Here is a 23700-nt window from a genome sequence, read left to right as displayed (position 1 = left end):
CAGTGAACCAGCTGTTCTAGTACGATAAGTGCAGCAGGAAGCTTTGAAAGCCAGGAAGTCCTAGCTCCTTGTATGGTTGAGAAGTTGGACCGGAGTCATTTGCATTCCCCTCCCGCCCATCCCTGTTTACAGAGAGGAGCGTCAGATGTGTGTGTTCATGTGTTTGCTCTGCTCCGCCTGTCTGTCACAGGAGGCCACCCTGGTGCCCGGGTCGACTCGAGCAGAAAGCACACATCGCTTTTGGGACTCAAAACCGCCGAGTGGGACCTTGTAGTGGGACCCGGGATTATGCTCCTCAGTTGAACTGCAGTAACAGGTGTGTAGCCGATTACATCAGGGAGGTACGACTCAACATGTGGTACTTAGAGAGAGAGAGAGAGAGAGAGAGAGAGAGAGAGAGAGAGAGAGAGAGAGAGAGAGAGAGAGAGAGAGAGAGAGAGAGAGAGAGAGAGAGAGAGAGAGAGAGAGAGAGAGAGAGAGAGAGAGAGAGAGGTGTTTTTGTAAATCTGTGGTGGGTATTTGTACTGTGTTTTTGGTGTGTGTGTGTGCTTGCGTGTGGTTTGTGGGAAGTGTGTTGGTAAGATCCTGGAAACAAGTTCCCAGGTTCTTAATTCACATTTGCTTACATACAAATAACGTTTTATGTATAAATATGTGTGTGTGTGTGTGTGTGTGTGTGTGTGTGTGTGTGTGTGTGTGTGTGTGTGTGTGTGTCTGTGAGTGTGTATGAAATTCACTCTCTTTACTCTCTCAAGTTCTACACCCGTTTGTTGCCAGCTCTGCTAACCCCCCTGACCCCATCTTAGGTGTTGCTGACGAGAGGTGGTGCTGACGAGAGGTGGTGGTGTGGAGAGGAGTTGGTACTGTTGGTGAAGCATGGATCCTCCTGATTCCGCCGGGTTGCAGAAAGTCGGCCTACGCAGGAGGCTGAGCCGGGGTAAGTAGCCCTCTGTCCCGGGGTACCTAGTCCTCCTCCAGGGGTACCTAGCCCTCCTTCTGGCGTACCTAGCCCTCTGTCCCGGGGTACCTAGTCCTCCTCCAGGGGTACCTAGCCCTCCTTCTGGCGTACCTAGCCCTCTGTCCCGGGGTACCTAGTCCTCCTCCAGGGGTACCTAGTCCTCCTCCAGGGGTACCTAGCCCTCTGTCCCGGGGTACGTAGTCCTCCTCCAGGGGTACCTAGCCCTCCTTCTGGCGTACCTAGCCCTCTGTCCCGGGGTACCTAGTCCTCCTCCAGGGGTACCTAGCCCTCCTTCTGGCGTACCTAGCCCTCTGTCCCGGGGTACCTAGTCCTCCTCCAGGGGTACCTAGCCCTCCTTCTGGCGTACCTAGCCCTCTGTCCCGGGGTACCTAGTCCTCCTCCAGGGGTACCTAGCCCTCCTTCTGGCGTACCTAGCCCTCTGTCCCGGGGTACCTAGTCCTCCTCCGGGGGTACCTAGTCCTCCTCCTGGTGTACCTAGCCCTCTGTCCCAGGGTCCCTAGTCCTCTGTCCCGGGGTACCTAGCCCTCCTCCGGGGGTACCTAGCCCTCTGTCCCGGGGTACCTAGTCCTCTGTCCCGGGGTATCTAGTCCTCTGTCCCGGGGTACCTAGCCCTCTGTCCCGGGGTACATCCTGGCCTCATTGTGTGATGGTTCATCATGGCCTCATTGTGTGATGGTTCATCATGGCCTCATTGTGTGATGGTTCATCATGGCCTCATTGTGCGATGGTTCATCATGGCCTCATTGTGCGATGGTTCATCATGGTCTCATTGTGCGATGGTTCATCATGGCCTCATTGTGCGATGGTTCATCATGGCCTCATTGTGCGATGGTTCATCATGGCCTCATTGTGCGATGGTACATCCTGGCCTCATTGTGTGATGGTTCATCATGGCCTCATTGTGCGATGGTTCATCATGGTCTCATTGTGCGATGGTACATCCTGGCCTCATTGTGTGATGGTTCATCATGGCCTCATTGTGTGATGGTTCATCATGGCCTCATTGTGCGATGGTTCATCATGGTCTCATTGTGCGATGGTACCTCCTGGCCTCATTGTGCGATGGTTCATCATGGCCTCATTGTGCGATGGTTCATCATGGCCTCATTGTGCGATGGTTCATCATGGCCTCATTGTGCGATGGTACATCCTGGCCTCATTGTGTGATGGTTCATCATGGCCTCATTGTGTGATGGTACATCCTGGCCTCATTGTGTGATGCTTCATCATGGCCTCATTGTGCGATGGTTCATCATGGCCTCATTGTGCGATGGTACATCATGGCCTCATTGTGCGTTGGTTCATCATGGTCTCATTGTGTGATGGTTCATCATGGCCTCATTGTGCGATGGTTCATCATGGCCTCATTGTGCGTTGGTTCATCATGGTCTCATTGTGCGATGGTTCATCATGGCCTCATTGTGCGATGGTTCATCATGGCCTCATTGTGCGATGGTTCATCATGGCCTCATTGTGCGATGGTTCATCATGGCCTCATTGTGCGATGGTACATCCTGGCCACATTGTGTGATGGTTCATCATGGCCTCATTGTGCGATGGTACATCATGGCCTCATTGTGCTTTGGTTCATCATGGTCTCATTGTGTGATGGTTCATCATGGCCTCATTGTGCGATGGTTCATCATGGCCTCATTGTGCGATGGTTCATCATGGCCTCATTGTGCAATGGTTCATCATGGCCTCATTGTGTGATGGTACATCCTGGCCTCATTGTGTGATGGTTCATCATGGCCTCATTGTGTGATGGTACATCCTGGCCTCATTGTGTGATGGTTCATCATGGCCTCATTGTGTGATGGGTCATCATGGCCTCATTGTGCGATGGCACATCCTGGCCTCATTGTATGTCATTGTATGCTGTGTTCCCTGCAGATAACCACAGGCAGGACAGTATCAGAGATTGGCTCTCCTCCAACGTCGACGTGTGAGTATTTGTCTGCCTTATCAACTGTGCCCAGTTTCAAGAAGCTGGATTACCAGGTAAACCGGTTTTATGGATTGCCACATTATTTGGTTACGAATGCTGTCCTTAGACTTCCCTAAGGTCAGTTGCCATCGCGACACACGCTGTGAGCCTGAAGCCTCAGACACACTTCCTGCTCTCGAGGAATGCTGCTGCGTTAAAGACTAATCGGCTTAAAGGTGCAGTGTGTAGGAGTTAGTGGCATCTATTGGTGAAATTGCAGATTGCAACCAATTTAGGACCCCCCCCCTTACCAACAAGTAAGACAGCGATTATGACTAAACATCTCTCTAGAGCCGTTTGTCCGTTCTGGGCTCCTGTAGAAACATGGCGGCTCCATGGAGAGGTCCCCATCCCATGTAGATATAAAGGCTCATTCTAAGGTAACGAATACACTAATCTTATTTTCATGTAATCGTACACTAAATATAACGAACGCGTGAATATAAATTTGTATTTCTGTCCAGTCCGTCCCGCTAGATGCCACTAAATCCTAACACTTCACTTCATCCTGGATCGTTTCTCCGTCTAGTCAGGACTTCCCCGTAACGTATGGGTATCCAATCCTCCATTACTCACTGTGTGAGTCATATGCCCCTATTCCACCAGCAGTACCAGCTCAACTCGCCACCACTAGTGGGCACGACTTGGTTTGATTCCAGGCACTTCCTGTTTCCATCTAGAATGTACCTCTTCAACGTGGGCGGGTCGTCACACCAGCATGCGCGAAACTGCGACACAAACACGACCACGGGACACATAAACAGACAGGGTTACGCACAGGAGTGTCTGCAACTCTGCCACGGTCCACAGTGTGTTCCTGAGTGCTGATCCTGCCATGTTCAATGATCAATCACTATTGTTGACTGAACGCTGATGATAGTATTTAAAGATGCAGGGTGTCGGGTGTCAGGCTCGGACTTCACGCTCATCATTATTCGTCCAGTGGCGTCACTCTGGCCAATCAGTGGCCAGCAGCCTGTTAACGTCACACAAAAGTATCAGATTAGCTCTCTTGAAACCTTGACAGAGGTGAAACAAAAAAAGTACCAGCTACCAGGTAGCAGGTACCTCATTTTGGTGATCGAAACGCAAAAAAGGGCGGGTTGAGGCGAGTTAAGCTGGTACTGTCAATGGAAAAGGGGCATTAGTGTGTTCACCTCGTCTGTACTAGTCCTCTTCTGTTTAACATACAGACACAGCCTCAACACACAGCCTCATACTCAGCCCTCAACACAGCCTCAAACACAGCCTAAAAACTTTGACGTCCTTATAGAACCTACTGGTGATGTTCAACGCACCCCAATACCTGTTTTAGAGGGGGTGGGGGTGGGGGTGGGAAGGTGTCCTATGGGGGTTCAGGGCTTAGGAAGGTTCAGCTTCATGGGGTTTCAGGTATCGACAGCTTGTTTCCCCATCAATCTCATTGCCAGCGTTCGATAGATGAGTTTGAAGCCTGTCCTGGAAGCGCGTTATTCAGCGATTCAGATTGATTACACTTGTTCCTTGAGCCTGAACATCCAGGAAACCGTGCATTTGAAACCAGCGTTCAAGAGATAACCTGACCTGCTTCTTGAAACGGGCCCTATTGTTTGTTACCCTTTGAACAACACACACACACACACACACACACACACACACACACACACACACACACACATACACACAAACACACTGTGACACATACACACTGTGAAACACACACTGTGACTAATATACACACACTGTCACACACTGTGACACTGAAACACACAAACGCGCACTTTGAACACATGTACTTCGATGATATATATTAATGTGTGTGTTTCTGTGTGTGTGACGGGCTGGCCATGTGTTGACGTCTGTATTTCTTGTCAATTTTTGCGTGTCTCTGTGCCAGTTTGAGTGTATCTTTAGGCATCGATGTCTGTCTATTTGTTGGCATTTCCCTTTATGTCTGTGTTGCTTCTCCGCAGACACTGGCTCTGGGTGTGTGTGTGTTTAGTGCACGCCTTTGATCACATGTCTTGTGCCATCTTGTCGGGTGGCTCCTTGTATTAAGTCGACCTGTGATTCCAGGGAGGATGCAAAGCGAGATGCTGCGAGGGAGCGGGCAGGTATGGCGACTGGAAACGCAATAAACTCATGAGCCTTGCCTGATCTTCCTTGTTCGCTTTTCTCTTCTGTCATGTTTCTTTAATTCTCGGAGAAAACATGTTTTGTTCGATTCAGCTCACTGATATGGTAAGTACAATTCCTGCTTTTCCCTCAACTTTTCTCTTTTTTTTCTGATGTTTTGGAACGCAGACATTAACTGACCGAACTCCAATCAGACTGCTGCTTGACTCCTGATAAACTGAAACAGGGAACACTAAAGGGGTTAAATGTCTTGTGCAGTCGACAACATCTACGGCAGAGACAAGCCAACGTTAAAAATGAGTGCGAGAAAAGGAGAGAGGGACAGACGGAGAGGTGTTTGGGAACGCTATGAGGTTATTAAATATATTGGTATAGTCTAGAATAGGTTAATAAATATATTGGTATAGTCTAGAATAGGATAATAAATATATTGGTATAGTCTAGAATAGGTTGGTATATATTGGTAAAGTCTAGAATGAATTGTTAAACAGTTCTTTAGTAGTTTGGAGGTCGGTTGGTCTTAGGTAACCCCGACTCTGTCTTCAGAGAGTTAAGATCCGTCCCTTTAGAGACAGGGGGAGGAATGGGAGGGAAACCGTCGGCCCCTTTAGCCACTCAAAGAGGACCACTCTTTATGGACTGCTTTTTCTTCACGGAGAAGGTGCCATTGTTGTCGTGTTCTTCCCCTGCGCCGGCACTCGGCATCACCCCGCTGACCCCAGACATTCAAACCTTATGCAAATGCTTCCTGCGGCGCCATGGGAACGGGGCCGGACGCCTGGGCCCCTGGCCGCTCGCCTTCTTCGCCAGGGGATTCCTCCGGCCCTTAATCCCCTTATGTCACCGAGACACGCCCCCTGGGTTGGTGGCCTGCTTACCGCCTGCACCTTGCTGCTTACCGCCTCCGCCCTGCCGCTCACCGCCAGGCTCTGGGGGCTCTGTGCACGGCTTTTGTGTGTGTTCTATGTTCTCGTGTGTGGGTGTTCTATGTTCTTGTGTGTGTTAGTGTGTGTGTGTGTGTTCTGTGTTCTCTTGAGACACAAACACACACACACTAACACTGTGAACACATGTATTTCAATGATATGTATGTGTGATGTGTGTGTGTGTGTGTGTGTGTGTTCTGCGTTCTCTTGTGTGTGTGTGTGTGTGTGTGTGTGTGTGTGTGTGTGTTTATGTGTGTGTGTGTGTGTGTGTTCTCTTGTGTGTGTGTTCTGTGTTCTCTTGTGTGTTCTGTTTTCTCATGTGTGTGTGTGTTCTGTGTTCTGGTGTGTGTGTGTGTGTGTGTGTGTGTGTGTTTGTGTGTGTGTGTTCTGTTTTCTCTTGTGGGTTTGTGTTCTGTGTTCTCTTGTGTGTGTGTGTGTGTGTGTGTGTGTTTGTGTGTGTTCTGTTTTCTCTTGTGTGCGTGTTCTGCGTTCAGGCTGACACAACCTCACACGTGTTTAAAAATGTGTAAACATTTATCCAACGGCCGATACATAATCATAATAGTTCCTTTTTATCAAACTAAACAAGCACAAACACTAAGCAGTGCCATGATGGCAGGAATTCACCGCATGGACTTCATGTCAGGCTTGTCCGTCAGACCTTGCACTTCTTCTCCATGTGACTAGAGACATAGAGGGCTGTCCGTCCAGCAGCGGCCTCACTGTGGCGTCACCATCAGAAGTGTCCGTCTGCCTTCCCTCAGCTGCTCTGAGGTCTGTGTTGTGTCTGTCCTGCAGTGCCCATGTGGAGGAGCCCCAGCGACGAAGATGACCTAGCCTTGGGTGTCGAAGGTAAACAGCTCCCCGTTCCTGTACTTGTACGGGTAGCCTCTCTTGGGACGGAATGCTGAGCAGACTCAGACCCACGGCTGACAGGCCCCTGAGGAGGTTCACTCCGTCACCCGACTCGGTCCGTCCGTCACCGTGGAAACGGAAGATGGAAGATGTTTTTTTTGTGTTAACTTGTGTTACTTTTTTGTTCATGTGTTTGCATGCCAGTTGGATGCCTAATTGTTTTCGGAGTTAAATTTAGGAAGGTCATGTCCCACAACAGAGAGGAAACTCTAACAAAAGGACCAACCTGTTGTGCAGTTACGATGACAACAATTCTTGGTGTGTGTGTGTGTGTGTGTGTGTGTGTGTGTGTGTATTGAACTCCTAGGTAGCTGGGAGCACTGCACGGCCTCAAACAAACAAAACATTGCTAGGGAGCTAATCCAAACAGAGCCAGCTGATACTTACCAGTGACCTCCACCCTCCCTCCCAGTCCGGTCCTCCTCCACCCTCCCTCCCAGTCCTGCCCTCCTCTAACCTCTCTCCCAGTCTGGTCCTCCTCCACCCTCTCTCCTCCACCCTCTCTCCCAGTCTGGTCCTCCTCTAACCTCCCTCCCAGTCTGGTCCTCCTCCACCCTCCCTCCCAGTCCGGTCCTCCTCTAACCTCTCTCCCAGTCTGGTCCTCCTCCACCCTCTCTCCTCCACCCTCTCTCCCAGTCTGGTCCTCCTCTAACCTCCCTCCCAGTCTGGTCCTCCTCCACCCTCCCTCCCAGTCCGGTCCTCCTCTAACCTCTCTCCCAGTCTGGTCCTCCTACACCCTCTCTCCTCCACCCTCTCCCCTCCACCCTCTCTCCTCCACCCTCTCTCCTTCACTCCCTCTCCTCCACCCCTCTCTCCTCCACCCTCTCTCCTCCACCCCCTCTCCTCCACCCTCTCTCCCAGTCTGGTCATTCAGGCACGGAAACCAAGGAAACACAAATGGATGGAGGGTTAGATCAGTAGATGGGTCAATAGACCCACACACAAACATTGCTGGGACAGTCTAAAAGGTTTTGATGGCTGATCCAAACGGAATGGCCCCTGGTCCCACTGACTGGCCCCTGGTCATACTGACCGGCCCTTGTCCCACTGACTGACTGGCCCCTGGTCACACTGACTGACTGGCCCCTGGTCACACTGACTGGCCCCTGGTCACACTGACTGACTGGCCCCTGGTCACACTGACTGACTGGCCCCTGGTCACACTGACCGCCCCTGGTCACACAGACTGACTGGCCCCTGGTCACACTGACTGACTAGCCCTGGTCATACTGAGTGGCCCCTGGTCACACTGACCAGCCCTGGTCACACTGGTTCAGCCGGCCTTATCAGTCCCTGGCGTTTGGCGGATAATTTGTTCCTTTGTTTTCTGCGTCTCGCCCTGCTTTGTTATCTCTGTGTCCTCTATGTAAGTGGCCCAGGCCAAGTTCTTCTTGGAGTGGAGCGAGTTCAGCAGAGAACCTGAGGTCACCGCTGACACACGGCTGATTGAAACAACGTGTTCTTTTACGACCGTCCCTTTTCAAAAAGTCACCAGTAGCACAGCGAGGAGGAGTACTTTGTCCATGTCACCGTGCCAGCTCTGAGCCGAGGAGCACCCTTAACAGGGAGGCTGGACCGCCCGAACCCAAACAGAGAGGGGGAGAGAGCGGGAGAGAGAGAGAGAGAGAGAGAGAGAGAGAGAGAGAGAGAGAGAGAGAGAGAGAGAGAGAGAGAGAGAGAGAGAGAGAGAGAGAGAGAGAGAGAGAGAGAGAGAGAGAGAGAGGGAGAGGGAGGGGAGAGAGAGAGAGAGAGAGAGGGAGGGAGGGAGGGAGGGAGGGAGATAGAGAGAGACGGGGAGAGAGAGAGGGAGAGGGAGAGAGAGAGAGAGGGAGGGAGCACGCGCAACAGAATGGGAGAGATCAGCGATGAAGGGCGAAAGTGTAAAATGTCAGACACCGAGTTGGAGAAATGGAGAATGGAAGTGAAAGAGACTTTGCTTGATGTCAGGATTCGCCTCACATAGTTAGCCAGTCGGCATGGCGACGGCCCCGCAGAAGCCGGACAGGATGTGCTGTCTGTGAGTCTTTCCTCCCCTCCGCTGTCGGTGCGTCCATCATGGCTCCCAGTGATGCCCCCTCTGGTCTGTTTCTCCCTCCCAGCGTCGGTGTACGGTAGACCGGGAGTGCAGACGGTCCAGGAGTTTCTGAGGTAAGCGTGCATCCCGACTCCCGCCGCTGTAGAGCGCCTCCCCGGCTGAGGATCTGAAGGGTTTATTGATACAGGAACGGGAGGCGTAAATGTCACGGATAATACCTTAAGGGGAGAGCTTGCATCTGAAAGGAGGTTGGAGCTTCTAAATGTTTTTTTTATTCGAGGTTTAGGTAAGGGTGAGCCCAGTTTTTATATTTATTAAAAAAAGGAACTGATAGTAGAAAGGTGGTCTTCAGAAGTCCTATCACATGTCTTCAACATGGCACTTATATACAGGAACCTATCTTATAGCAAATATTGACAATCATTACATCACTTGAATTTAGCAGGACATTTAAATATTTTGCAAAACCCAAATGATAAAACTATCTCTAGCTCTTCAAGGGGCTTATCGTCACCGCAGTTTGCTACTGTGCAATGTAAACTTGCTCCTGGTTTTCCCTTTTACTGCAGCTATTAACGCCTCTCAGGGAAGGTTTCTCCAGATAAAACACGCCCATCAACCAGTTCATCCATCCAGGGATTCTCTCACTGTAAACTGTTCTGCTCCCCTTCTGGCCTAGATGATGAAGCTATAACTGGGGCTTAACTCAAGTCACTACAGGTTATATAACTGGAGCTAAACTCAAGACACTGGAGGTTATGTAGCTGGGGCTAAACTCAAGTCACCAAAGGTTATATAACTGGAGCTAAACTCAAGACACTAGAGGTTATGTAGCTGGGGCTAAACTCAAGTCACCAAAGGTTATATAACTGGAGCTAAACTCAAGACACTAGAGGTTATGCAGTTGGGGCTAAAGTCAAGTAACTAAAGGTAATATAGCTGGCGCTAAACTCAAGTCACTAGAGGTTGCTGCTTAAAGAAAGTGCATATTGAAGGGATAATTATGTAATTGAACAGTTGAATAGTGTTTTATTTGAATTTGTATTTTTGGTCATTTTGGAAACAGAGTTTGGTTGATCAGCCTGGCTGTGTGGTCATCCATGTTAGATTTCACTCTCCAAACTTGGTCATACACCTTAATCTCAAAGATCCCCCATTTCGTGGTCTTTCCCTCATGGAGATCCTCGAGACGTCCACTTTAAGGCGCAGCTAACCTCTTCAGTGTGAAGGTGCTCTTCAGACACAACGAACCAGGAGGGTCCGAGCTGCTGAAATAATGAAACAAGCCGGAATTAAAGTGAAAACTGAGTGGAAACTAACTCTGCACCAGCCAGTTGACACACACACACACACACACACACACACACACACACACACACACACACACACACACACACACACACACACACACAACACACACTGTGCTGCTACTGGGACTGAGCTGCTCCACTCAGCCATATTTACCATGCAAATAGGGTCCGCCACTCACTCTCCTCATCGAGTCCTCCCCCCACTGCTCTCCGCCACCCCCTCCCACTCCCGGCCCCACCGCACACCGCACTGTACACAACATACGTCCACAGCAGCCTTTGCATTCAAAGCCAAATGATCAGGCTGGAGAGCTCTGCCTTAAACCTGGGGAGGGAGGACTGAGGGCACACGACCCAGCAGTAGGAAAGGCATGAAATCACTTCTGTTAGGACGCAGCGGACACGCATCAGGGCAGGGGCTCGGTGCTGAAACTAGAGGGCAGGATGTAAGTATGAAGGAGCTTTCAGTAATACTGGGTAGAAGGTTCCTCTTGACCTGCTCCGGTCGTTAGAAGGTTCCTCTTGACCTGCTCCTGTCGTTAGAAGGTTCCTCTTGACCTGCTCCTGTCGTTAGAAGGTTCCTTTTGACCTGCTCCTGTCGTTAGAAGGTTCCTCTTGACCTGCTCCTGTCGTTAGAAGGTTCCTTTTGACCTGCTCCTGTCGTTAGAAGGTTCCTCTTGACCTGCTCCTGTCGTTAGAAGGTTCCTCTTGACCTGCTCCTGTCGTTAGAAGGTTCCTCTTGACCTGCTCTTGTCGTTAGAAGGTTCCTCTTGACCTGCTCCTGTCGTTAGAAGGTTCCCCTTGACCTGCTCCTGTCGTTAGAAGGTTCCTCTTGACCTGCTCCTGTCGTTAGAAGGTTCCTCTTGACCTGCTCCTGTCGTTAGAAGGTTCCTCTTGACCTGCTCCTGTCGTTAGAAGGTTCCTCTTGACCTGCTCCTGTCGTTAGAAGGTTCCTCTTGACCTGCTCCTGTCGTTAGAAGGTTCCTCTTGACCTGCTCCTGTCGTTAGAAGGTTCCGCTTGACCTGCTCCTGTCGTTAGAAGGTTCCTCTTGACCTGCTCCTGTCGTTAGAAGGTTCCTCTTGACCTGCTCCTGTCGTTAGAAGGTTCCTCTTGACCTGCTCCGGTCGTTAGAAGGTTCCTCTTGACCTGCTCCTGTCGTTAGAAGGTTCCCCTGACCTGCCCATTGTTGTTAGAAGGCCCCCCTGACGTGCTCCTTGTTCTCTGGACCAGGTCTACGAGGTCCAGCCCAACCTTCAGCCGCTGGAACAGCTTCAACTCGGTCGGGACAAGCCACTCCGCCCCCCTGAGGTGAGCCCCCCCCCTTCCATTGTTTTTCAGTTACTGAACAGAATTTTAGAAGCATGACCTCCCTCGTAATCCACAGGCTAGGACTGAGCATGATGCGTTAAACGTTACGCAGTGTTTGAGGTGCACCACCGCTCTGTGAATGAGCTAACTTCATTGATAAAGTGTGTTGCTGTGATGTTAGGTTCATTGATCAAGTGTGCTGTTATCGCTTGTTGTGATCCTGAAGGTCCAATGGCCCTGATGGTCCTGATGATCCTCCAGTGTGATGGATGTGTCTGTTGGTGTTGTGATCCTGATGACGATGATGTCATCGTCATGATGTTCCTGATGATCCTCCAGTGTGATGGACGTGTCTGTTGGTGTTGTGATCCCGATGATGATGATGATCATGTCATCGTCATGATGTTCCTGATGGTCCTCCAGTGTGATGGACCTGTCTGTTGGTGTTGTGATCCTGATGACGATGATGTCATCATCATGATGTTCCTGATGTTCCTCCAGTGTGATGAATGTGTCGGTTGTTGTGTGAAGCCGATGATGATGATGATCATGTCATCATCATGATGTTCCTGATGTTCCTCCAGTGTGATGGACGTGTCTGTTGTTGTGTGATCCCGATGATGATGATGATCATGTCATCGTCATGATGTTCCTGATGTTCTTCCAGTGTGATGGTTGTGTCTGTTGGTGTTGTGATCCTGAAGACGATGATGTCATCATCATGATGTTCCTGATGTTCCTCCAGCGTGATGGACGTGCTCAACATGTGGATGGACGACCCGGAGGAGCTGCTCCTGGACCTGGGCTTCGGGTGCGATGAGCCGGACATCTCGGATCGCATCCCGGCGCGGTTCATCAACGCCCCGTCGCAGGCCCGCGGCATCAACATCCAGGTGTTCCTGGAGGCCCAGAAAAGCCGCCTTGACCTGGAGAACCCTGACGTCAGCAGTAAGTGGTCCTGCAGAGAGCACACAACTCGGCCTAAGGAGGTTACCGTGACGACACAAGGACCCCCCCGGAACCTTAACGTACACCTCGGTCTGAGGTGGTTATCATGACGATAAAAGGACCTCCCGAAACCTTAACTCACACCTCTGTTTTTGGAGGTTACAATGACGACACAAGGACCTCTATTACCCGACTGGTTATTAATGATACAGAAAATGATACCAAACATTAGAGTGTCCTTGTGTCTCTCTAACTCTCTGTCTCTCACGCTTCTGTCCCTCTCTTTCTGTGTCTGTCTCGCTCTGCTTCTCCTCCCCATGTCTCTCTGTCTGACTGCTTCTCCTACCATCTCTCTCTGACTGTCTGTCTCTCTGTCTGTCTGCCTCTCCTCCCCTGTCTGTCTGTCTCGGGCCTTGTTCTCTGCGTCTCAGACCGCTTCAGACAGCTGGAGGTGCTGCATCAGGTGACCACGGCCTTCTCCGCCCTGGTTGGGTCGGGGCCCCCAAAGGCCCCCGGGTCCGTCCAGGTCAAGACCCTCCCGGCGGAGGCCCAGGAGAGGAGGCGGCGTGTGGGCCTGCTGCTCCGACGGGCCTCAAAGATGTCCCTCAACCTAGAGGCCGGGGGCAACGCCGGCGAGAGGGCTCCGGCCGCCGCGCTCAAAGGGGACAAGAAGGCCCTGAGCCTCAAGAGGCCGGCCGCACTGGGCCCCCTGGCCGAGGAGCAGGGGCCCCGGGACCCGCTCCTCCCCCAGGTGCCGGGGGCCTTCCAGTCGCAGGACGGGGCGCTCAGGCTGGAGCCGCTGAAGGAGGACCAGTCCCTGGACACCTGCGGCCCCCCGAGGAAGAGGAGCTCTGGGAAGTCCAGGGAGTCATTTGAGATGGAGGAGGTATGGCAGTGAGTCCTTCAGAATGGAAGAGGTATGGCAGGGAGTGGAGGAGGTATGGCAGTGAGTCCTTCAGAATGGAGGAGGTATGGCAGGGAGTGGAGGAGGTGGAGGAGGTATGGCAGTGAGTCCTTCAGAATGGAGGAGGTATGGCAGGGAGAGGAGGAGGTATGGCAGTGAGTCCTTCAGAATGGAGGAGGTATGGCAGGGAGAGGAGGAGGTGGAGGGGGTATGGCAGTGAGTCCTTCAGAATGGAGGAGGTATGGCAGAGAGTCCTTTGAGACATCCCGAAATGTTCAAGATTATTTGGCCTACAACCAAGTTTTGGTCGTAGGCCTCAGCTGGTGCTATGGAAACTAAATGGAACTGCCTAGCTAAATGTTCAGATTAAGATCCAAATTAGATGAGATGCTATGTTGGATGAAAAGGGCCGGATGAAAGGGGTTGATGAGGGAGGTTTCCCACATGTTCACATCGTATTTGTCCCATTCCAGATCCAGAGTTTCGACGAAGGCAGTGTCGTCAGTGGTATCACCGGAGGACCAGAAAACATGGGTAAGACATTTTAATTACATTATGTATTAACAGCAGCTACCTTTTTACAATAAATCAAATGTAATACAATGCCTTATTGTGTTATCGTTTGTTAATGGCATTGATAGTATTGTATTATTTAGTTCAGCTTTGTGCTCTCTGGGACTCTGTACTATGTGGTGCTGCAGGTTCGATGCCCGCCTTGTTTTCTTTGTTCGGCGCTCTTCGGTTCTCCTCGTGAAGCAGCGTCAGGTTGCATCGTTGAACCAGCCCTACTTGCTGTATGGCTCTGTTTGCTTGACTTTGTGTTTCTTTATCTTGCGATTTTGGAGCGTGATTGTGTGAAAACCAGATGGATTTTTGATTTTGATATGAATTGCTTGCGTAATTGTATTACATTATGATATTTTACTGCATGAGACAAAAGTAGAATAATAAAAACATTTTGGTATTGGAATCCAAATGGTTAAGTTGAATTACCTTTATTACCTCACACCTTTGGAGAAAAATCCCAAACCTCAAAAGCCACGCCCCCAAATCACATGACTAGCAAGCTAGCTTCAGCAATAGGTCAGCCTCGCCTTGAGGAAGACTCCGGTTCTGAGCAGTGATTGGATGGCCAGAAGCCTATCACAGCCTGTGACGACCACAGGAACCAGATGGTTTTCATTTCTTTGGCAAAGCATTTGATTTATTGATTTATGTCGGGATGTGAAGAGAATTTCCACAAATATGAAAAAAAAATGCTTTTAGAATAAATTGGCTGCCCTAGCTCTAAGAGTAATTTAAATCACCCTTGGCTGAGGGTCATCCCCGTTTGGAAAAGTTGTTTGTGTTGCAGTATAAATATTTCTGTACTAAAGTCTGGGCTCTTGACGAATGGTGCACTAATGGAGTTTGGCTCGAGGATCAGATCTTAAACAGTAGCAACCCCGCCAGGCACCCAAACAGGACCTGTGTTCCCTGCTCGATGCCCGCAGTCCAAAGCGACGTGATGACTCTCCCTACTCCCCTAGCAGATGCCTGGCTCATGACTCAAGAGCTTAAAGTAGCCCTTGTTCAAACAGTTCCTTCATTCTATATACAACAGAGCCTTGCTGCTACCTTCTGTCTGCTGTCTCTTTCTCTTTCTCACCAACCCATCGTTATGTTTGGCCTCTTGTTCTGTTGGTCTCTCTCGTTTGGTTTCTGCAACTCTCGTCTTTCAAAGTGAAAAGTGTTGTTTTTTTTAAATGCAAAGTTAGTCATTGAGGCCCTCTGCCACCATTTCCATAATATGATCATCTGCCTGCTGTGTAAACAGCCTCTCATGTGTTCATAGTGCAGGTGAGAACATGAGATTCTGCTCTGTGATCAGAGTGCTTGTTGATGTCTGAAGCAGGTTTAGAGACACACTGTGTTGTTGACTTTACCCCAGCTCATCACCAGAGAAGAAGACGCCGTTTTCAAATAGAAAATAAATACTATGCCCTGTTGGATTAAATTGCATGAAAATTCTTACACCTTGACAGAAATACTAAATAACAATGAAAGCACCACCGAAGATACTACGGGTCAATTCCAGATGATTACATGTTTAATAGCAGATTTTAAATGTGCACTGTGGTTTTTAACCTTTTAGATGAAATGCATCTCACAAATGGCTTACGGCTCTGTTTAGTATATAAATAGTATCCACGATTGTTACGACGCAAGTGCTGCACTAAAGCCCTTATTTAAGCTGACAATTTGTTCAGAGTTTACTTTATATTTAATGTTGTATATGTGTCCCCCCCCCCGTGTCCTGATAGTTTGGGGCCTGGCCAGGACCAACAGCACCCAGTCGGACAGCAGCGGGTTCCTGGAGGAACCCTTTGTACCCTCTCTCTACCCAGGACCAGAGCTCATCAAGGTCTTCCTCACTCTGACAGCTCCTCCTTAATACACTCCTTAACATCACAAGATGCTCACTAAGGGTCCTAATATCAAGATACTCACTAAGGGCTGGTCCTTAATATAAGATACTCTGTAAGGGCTGGTCCTTATCATCCCAAGATACTCACTAAGGGCTGGTCCTTAATATCAAGATACTCACTAAGGGCTGGTCCTTAATATCACAAGATACTCACTAAGGGCTGGTCCTTAATATCAAGATACACACTAGGGCTGGTCCTTAATATCACAAGATACTCTCTAAGGGCTGGTCCTTAATATCAAGATACACACTAGGGCTGGTCCTTAATATCAAGATACACACTAGGGCTGGTCCTTAATATCACAAGATACTCTCTAAGGGCTGGTCCTTAATATCAAGATACACACTAGGGCTGGTCCTTAATATCAAGATACACACTAGGGCTGGTCCTTAATATCACAAAATACTCTCTAAGGGCTGGTCCTTAATATCAAGATACACACTAGGGCTGGTCCTTAATATCAAGATACACACTAGGGCTGGTCCTTAGTACGATCAGTCTGAAGAGCTCCTCATCAAGCAGCCTGTTTCTCTCCTCATGTTGTTGCAGACGTTGGCGGTCCTGTCGGGGGGCAGCACAGAAAGCCAGACCCCCCCTCCCTCCCCCTCCATCCTCCCTCCTCACCCCCTCACAGCTGCCCCCTCCCACACTGCTGCTCCTCCCCCTCCTGCGTGTCTCCCCTCGTCTCCGGACCCCCCGGCGGACAGAGCGTCCCCCATCCACACCCCTTCATCCCCCAACCTCACCCCTACGTCTTCGAACCAACCCAAGGAGCCACACAGAGGGAACCCTTCTTTAGGGGAGGAGCCAGTTAGAGGGAGCGGTTCTTTAGGGGAGGAGCCAGTTAGAGGGAGCGGTTCTTTAGGGGAGGAGCCAGTTAGAGGGAGCGGTTCTTTAGGGGAGGAGCCAGTTAGAGGGAGCGGTTCTTTAGGGGTGGAGCCAGTTAGAGGGAGTGGTTCTTTAGGGGAGGAGCCAGTTAGAGGGAGCGGTTCTTTAGGGGAGGAGCCAGTTAGAGGGAGTGGTTCTTTAGGGGAGGAGCCAGTTAGAGGGAGCGGTTCTTTAGGGGAGGAGCCGCACAGAGGGAATGGTTCTTTAGGGGAGGAGCCACACAGAGGGAACGGTTCTTCAGTCAGAGGGACCGGCAGAACTCAGACTGAAGCTCCAGAGGGGGCAGTGAGTCCTGCTGGGTCTTGGGTTCCCCCGGCGGCCTCCAGACCCGGCCTCCGTCCTCCTGGGGAGTCCAGCGTGTCTCCAGCCCGCCAGCGCTCTGCAGTCTCCGCAATGCGGCCAGACGACGAGACGAACCCTCCTGTCCTGGAGGGCCCTGGCTCCCCAGGCCTCCCTTTCCCTCCAGGCCCCCCTTTCCCTCCAGTCCACCTTGTCTCTCCATGCCCCACTGTCTCTCCAGGCCCCTCTGTCTCTCCAGGCCCCTCTGTCTCTCCAGGCCCCTCTGTCTCTCGAGGCCCCTCTGTCTCTCCAGGACCCCCTGTCTCTCAAGGCCCCCCTGTCTCTCCAGGCCCCCCTGTCTTTCCAGGCCCCCCTGTCTTTCCAGGCCCCCCTGGCTCTCCAGGACCCGCTGTCTCTTCTGGCCCCCCAGGTCCCCCTGTCTCTCCAGGCCCCCCTGTCTCTCCAGGCCCCCCTGTCTCTCCAGGCCCCCCTGTCTCTCCAGGCCCCCCTGTCTCTCCAGGCCCCCCTGTCTCTCCATGCCCCCCTGTCCCTCCAGGCCCCGCTGTCTCTCCAGGCCCCCCTGTCTCTCAAGGCCCCCCTGTCTCTCCAGGCCCCCCTGTCTCTCCAGGCCCCCCTGTCTCTCCAGGCCCCCCTGTCTCTCCATGCCCCCCTGTCCCTCCAGGCCCCGCTGTCTCTCCAGGCCCCCCTGTCTCTCAAGGCCCCCCTGTCTCTCCAGGGCCCCCTGTCTCTCCAGGCCCCCTTGTTTCTCCAGGCCCCCCTGTCTCTCCAGGCTCCGCTGGCTCTCCAGGCCCCCCTGTCTCGCCAGGCCCTGCAGTCTCTTCTGGCCCCCCAGGTCCCCCTGTCTCTCCAGGCCCCCCTGTCTCTCCAGGTCCCGCTGTCTCTTCTGGCCCCCCAGGTCCCCCTGTCTCTCATGGCCCCCCTGTCTCTCCAGGCCCCCCTGTCTCTCGAGGCTCCCCTGTCAGACATGTGGTCCCGGGTAGGACGGACCCCATGGCTGGGGGCCCAGAGTGCAGCTCTCTGGGGACTCACAGCAGCAGTGGCGGGGGTGTGGAGCAGAGCGGCGAGAGGCTCCGTGATGCGGTGCAGGACACACCCGGAGTTCGGCCCTGCCCGGCCGTATCCCGCCCTCCGTTTGGTCACGCTGAGACAAAGCAGATGAAGGCGGGGTCGTCACCTCTCATGGTGGAGACGGACATCGATGCAGCGGAGATCTCCTTCCCGGGGTCTGGAGGGCTTTCTCAGGGCACGGGAACAGCTGCTGACCCAAAACACGGGGAAGGAGAACGTCCTGGAAGGTCAGGTCATCACTTGGTGGAAACTAACCTAGATGAGGTGGGGAGGGCCTCATCACAGCTGGCACCGGCTGGGGGGACCAAGGCCAGAGACCCAGCACCCTATGGACGATATGGCGGACTGTTGGAGACGGATCTAGATGAGCTGGAGGGCACTGATTTTGCAACTCATTTTGAGAAACTCGCCGGTGAAAGCAAACAGTCCAGGAGACTCCATGAAGTCCTGGAGACGGACATCGATGCAGTGGAGAGTGCAGAACCTTCTGAAGGTGGTGCCGCAGGAAGAGATCCTCCAGGTGGGGTCCTTGGACTTCTGGAAACGCACATAGACGACCCGGATCTGGCTCTGTACACGGGGGGCGGCGGGGTGACCCTCACCCATAGGCTGACCGGCCCCATCGCCGTGGCGAGCCTGGATGAGGTGTTTGAGACCTCGCTGGACGGCTCATCGCCGGACAGCGAGCTGGGCGACGTGGACGCCATCTGTCTGGAGCTGGGCTCTGACGGCCTGGTCTACTGGGCCGAGCCCGTCCGGGTGGCCTCCAGCTCCCCGGCTCTGAGCCAATCAGACCGCGGCACCCCTCCCCCACCCGCTGGCCCAGTTGCTTTAGACTCCTCCTCCTGCCACACCCCGGACCGGTGGAAAACGTATCCCAGCAGGGACGAGGACGAGGACGCTCCCGTCAGCGTGGAAACGGCCTCCCCTCCGCCCTCCTCGCCCCCCCCGGCCCCTTGGAGGAGGTGTGGCTCGGTGTCGGTCCAGATGCCTTCTTGTCCGTCCAGCCGCAGCGTGTCCCACATCGTCCGGAGGAAGGACGTCCCGTACGCGCCGGCGGCGGTGGCCCCCCGGCCCGCCCTCATGTCGGCCTCCCTCCCCTGCCTGGACACCTCCACCCCGCTGCGGGCGGTGCAGTCCTGGACCGACCTGCAGCTCCGACGCAGGGGGCTGAACGGCACGGCCTGGGGCGGCCTCCTGGTCTCCCAGAGCCAGGGCTCCCTAAGGGTCGAGGGCCCGGCGACGGCCCTCAGACCTGCCACGGCCTCCTCCTCCTCCGACCCCGCCATCAGGACGGCGTCCGCCAGCCGCTGGTCCACGGACAGCCTGCCGGGGTCGCCCTCCAGCCTGCGCTCCACCTCGGTGTCGCTGGACACCGGGCTGTGGGCGGAGGACGAGGACGAGGACAGCCGAGAGGAGCGAGGCCGGATGGAGGAGCACCTGTGGGAGGGGTCGGAGGAGAGCCGTCAGGCGTGCTGCTGCTCCTGCGAGCGCCATCACACCTGTGGGGCGACGCGCCTCCGCAGAGCGCACAGCACACAGAGCATCCCGGTGAGCATCAGCCGGAGGCATAGTGTTGTTTCCTTCTTCATCGTCTTCTTCCTCCTCCTTCTTCGTCGTCTTCTTCCTCCTTCTCCGTTCTTCACCACCTAAGCTCACATAAGACTCCTCGATAGACTAAAAAAAGACTTTAGAGTTTGACTTTTCAAGCTATTTCTGCACCATGACAACAAAAGGAGGAAGGCTCAGCGTCTGTTTTGATGGTTCATCTTGAGGTTAACCATTTTTGTCTCACATAAAAGTATTAAACTATGCTACGTAAAAGTGAATTTTAGAAAGATTAAGACAAATGTCTTTTTTTGCCTATAATTCTTGATGATTTAACAAAAAATAGAATTGCTCATCGGGCCTTTAATAAAATCACAACAAACCAGCAAGCAGAAGAATAGAAATAGTGGCTAAGGGATCACATTGATTGAATGAAACTGCTCATTTGTTTTGAATTAACATGCTAAATATGACCAAATAAAGGCTCCATTTCAGCCAATAGGACAAGCTCTTCTGATAGACATTATACAATTTGCACCAATGAGCTGCCAGACTGACGATGGGCGATCTCTCTGCTTTTCTATGACCACTAAACAAAAGCTGCTGGTTGCTACGTCACAGCGCTGTGTTTCTTGTAAACACCTTTCACGACAGCGCAGCTGTTTTCCATATCAATGTCTCATTTGCATGTGCAGAGCACTTGTCCTATTCTTTTGCCTCTCTCTCTGGTCGCTATTCAGCTTCTTATATAGCCCCTGCCTTAATTCATATTACATCATATTTATTAGAAGCCCCTTTTTCTGAACCCAGATCTGATCAGAAGTAGGGATAACGTGTACCTGTTATTTCTCCTGTGTGGACAAACACTGATAACACGTGTTTACATATCCCTCGATATCCAACTCACCTGACAAATGATGGAGATGAGTTTAAAGTTAGGGCATTTAGAGGAGCTGGGCCTCATAACACTTCTAATTCAAAAACGAATGCAGGCCAAAAACAAAACAGAATCAAGGTACAGCATTGTGGTTATAAAGTACCCTGAATCCTGCTCCTACTGCAGCATCTGGCCAACAGGCAACCCTTGGCGGCCTCTAGTGGTCCGTCTGTAACGAGTCCTGATCTTTGTCCCTCCCGCTCCAGTATTCCCAGGAGGAGTTGGAGAGCATGATCTTCTCCCTGAGGAGGTTCCGGGTGGTGCTCGCGGACATCGAGGAGCAGGTGTCTGACGAACAGGCCTCCGTCTTCACCGCCCTGTCAGCCTCTGTCAGGTGATGGTGCTCAGTAGGAACACGTTGGTAACCTGTCCGCCTCCGTCAGGTGACGTTGCTCCACCCTGTGTGTGGGGCGGTGCTAACCGGCTCCCCCACCCTTTAGGGAGGAGGCGTGTGACATCACAGAGCTGAGGAGGAAGGTGAAGCAGGAGGCCGGGGAGCTGGAGCTGCAGCTGAAGGAGCTAGCGCACCACTACGACGACAACTTCCAGATGGTCGGTTGACAGGCGCGCACACACTTGTACACACATGCACACGCACGCACACGTGTATTTACACACATTTACACGATCACACGCACATTTACGCACACCCAAATGTCAACCACAACGAAACGCGTTATGCCAGAGCTTCCCCAGATTTATCATTGCAGCGTAGGGGTCAGATCAGGAGCTGTAACCGACCCTAGCACAGCCTTTCGACAGTAAATCTAACTTGAACCTTCCATCATGTCTGTCATTAAGTGTTTTAACAGGCTGGTTCTGTGTTTGACTTCTTCTGCCTGAGCAGAAGATGCAACGACTCCTGAACGAGCAGACTCTACTCTGCTCCCAGCTCAGACTCCTCCCCCCCCCGGGGATCACGCTCCCCGTGGGAGGGGCCACGCCCGTCCGGAGCGTCTCCACGCAGTGCAGCCTGGCCCCGGCCCCTAAACAGCAGGGGAACCCCCTGCCCGGCCCCGGGGGTCTGGCCCTTGACAGTCCTATGCTGGGCTGCACCACGACCAAACCGGACAAGCTGGACTTTGTGGGCTTCCTGCAGAGAGTAAGAGGCTGAGCACCCACCTCTGAGAGGGGCCCCCAGACTCATTTCACTAATTTAACGTTTTTTATAGATTGCATTCAACGTCCTGCCCTTGGTTGAACACCTAGCCTCATACCAGTATTGCTTTGAAATGTTTTTATTAATTCTACATTTTACAATCATTACTTTGCAAAACTGTACATACACTTGATAAAATACCTTAAATGAAGCTCCAACATACTAAAGGCATTCCTTGAACACTCAAATGTCACTGTGGTTGTTAGCTTTGCTGTGTTAAGGGAGCGGTCCAGCTGTTCATATCAGATGCTCTTTACTCAGTCAATGGTGTTGTTGGTGCCAATGGATTCCTTTTTCTATTGTGTGGGGAACACTAGGGGAACTTAGCATGTGTTTTGCTGAATACTAAATGATCTTCTATATATAATAATGATGTTTTATTGCCTGTTTTCCAGCTAAAAGATTCCCTGCGTCCATCTTTGAATGCAGAGTCCTTGGAATGAGAGGTAGTTGCAGTTATTATAATTTATATAGTATTAACTAATACATTACATATTACAGCACAACACAACTAAATTCAGTAATCATCAAACCAGCCAAGTAGCATAAATAGGGCCGTTTGTATTAAATCTGTTAAGAATATCCCTGCACTTTTTGGTCTCAGTTACAGCGGTAGAGCAGTAATACTTAACTGTTTGGACTTCTCTTCCAGTGTGACTGAAGAGTCTTCCTCCACGGCCCTCTGTTTGATATGCAGAGGAAACTACAGAATGGATGAACGGTTGATACGAAGAAGAAACGACAGAACGGATGGACGTTTGATATGAAGAGGATACTACAGAAGGGATTAACGTTTGATATGAAGAGGAAACAACAGAAGTCATCATTATTAGCGTTTTGGGTGGCATGTGTCCCCGGAAGGTTGCTAGTTCGATCCCCGGCTCCTTTTAGCTGAGTGTCGAGGTGTCCGTGAGAAAGACATCTAACCCTAAATGCTCCCGACGAGCTGTCTGCTAGGTTAACACACCGTTGGTGTTTGAATGTGTGGCTGAATATGTGGATAGGTGTTTGAATGGGTGAATGTAAGGTGATATTGGAAAACACTCTGAGTGGCCACTGGTTAGAACAGTGGTATAAGTGCAGTCCATTTGCCATTCACCATTATTCTAATGTATATAGAAATAAAAATAATATATATTGTTGGCAGCTCCAAACATTATGCAAATATTAAACAATGTAAGTTGTTGAGTGAAACAATATGGTGACCTAGTCAATGCTTTTTAAAAACATAACATTGTATGTATTTTTATAGTAATATATTCCAAATGACATTTGACATATTTTCATAATCTTTATAACATGTGATTTATTTGATTTTCAATGTTTAAGATTTGCCTCGATCTTAAGACTCGACTCCATTTAAGACTTTTCTAAAAGCAGAAATAGAAATAAATGAATACAATGAAATAAATTAGGGAAGTGGAATGTATTTGAGTCTCAACATTGTACATGAATACCACAGCAATGTAACTGAGGAAATTATACCAAATATAACCAGAACGACAAGATATGACCTGTGTCCTCTATTGGTTATAAACCATCAACATGGTTCATCATGAACAGAGCATGAATCAAGACTCTGCTGTTAACCACACATTTTGATTAATATCAACAGTATGGAATTGAAAAAAATCAATATTTGTTTTATTTATTTATACGGTTTGGTTTCGTGTTTCAGTACCATGTGTGTGTTCTGTGAGTAGTTAGAAGTAAAGCTCTTGTCCTCAGAGAGGTGGAACAATAGAGCTGGAGGCTCCACACACTTGAAGGTGAAGAGAGGTGGTGTGTAGCACCTTCACCACAGCACCAAACAGCTCGAGTGGTTTATTTGTGAAAGCCTTATACGGTGGTTCAATAGTTATGTTTCTATCTATACATTGAATTCATTACGAATACATCAATCA

The 23700-nt window shown here is 51.1% G+C and overlaps 1 protein-coding gene across 2 annotated transcripts; it reads left to right on the top strand.

Annotated features, from left to right (window-relative positions):
• itprid1 (ITPR interacting domain containing 1) lies at positions 1–23207 on the top strand. 2 transcript variants are annotated; one of them, XM_079754795.1, is made up of 18 exons: positions 1–19; positions 191–316; positions 807–937; positions 2873–2924; positions 5022–5059; positions 6806–6859; positions 9022–9070; positions 11499–11576; positions 12322–12524; positions 12956–13410; positions 13902–13962; positions 15732–15832; positions 16446–19703; positions 20844–20971; positions 21078–21189; positions 21485–21739; positions 22192–22242; positions 22449–23207. In XM_079754795.1, the coding sequence occupies exons 3-17, from the start codon at positions 877–879 to the stop codon at positions 22237–22239; spliced, it is 4953 nt and encodes a 1650-aa protein (XP_079610921.1). In that variant the 5' UTR covers positions 1–19; positions 191–316; positions 807–876; the 3' UTR covers positions 22240–22242; positions 22449–23207. The 2 variants fall into 2 exon arrangements, with proteins under 2 accessions (XP_079610921.1, XP_079610922.1); XM_079754796.1 differs by lacking the exons at positions 1–19; positions 191–316; positions 5022–5059 and having other exon boundaries at positions 913–937.
• The last annotated feature ends 493 nt before the right edge of the window (positions 23208–23700 follow it).

This window comes from Pollachius pollachius (genome assembly GCF_949987615.1).
Source record: "Pollachius pollachius genome assembly, chromosome: 17".
In the NCBI taxonomy this organism is placed as follows: Eukaryota; Metazoa; Chordata; class Actinopteri; order Gadiformes; family Gadidae; genus Pollachius; species Pollachius pollachius.
Note: the sequence above shows the minus strand (reverse complement) of the source record. Positions and strands in the feature narration are given on the sequence as shown.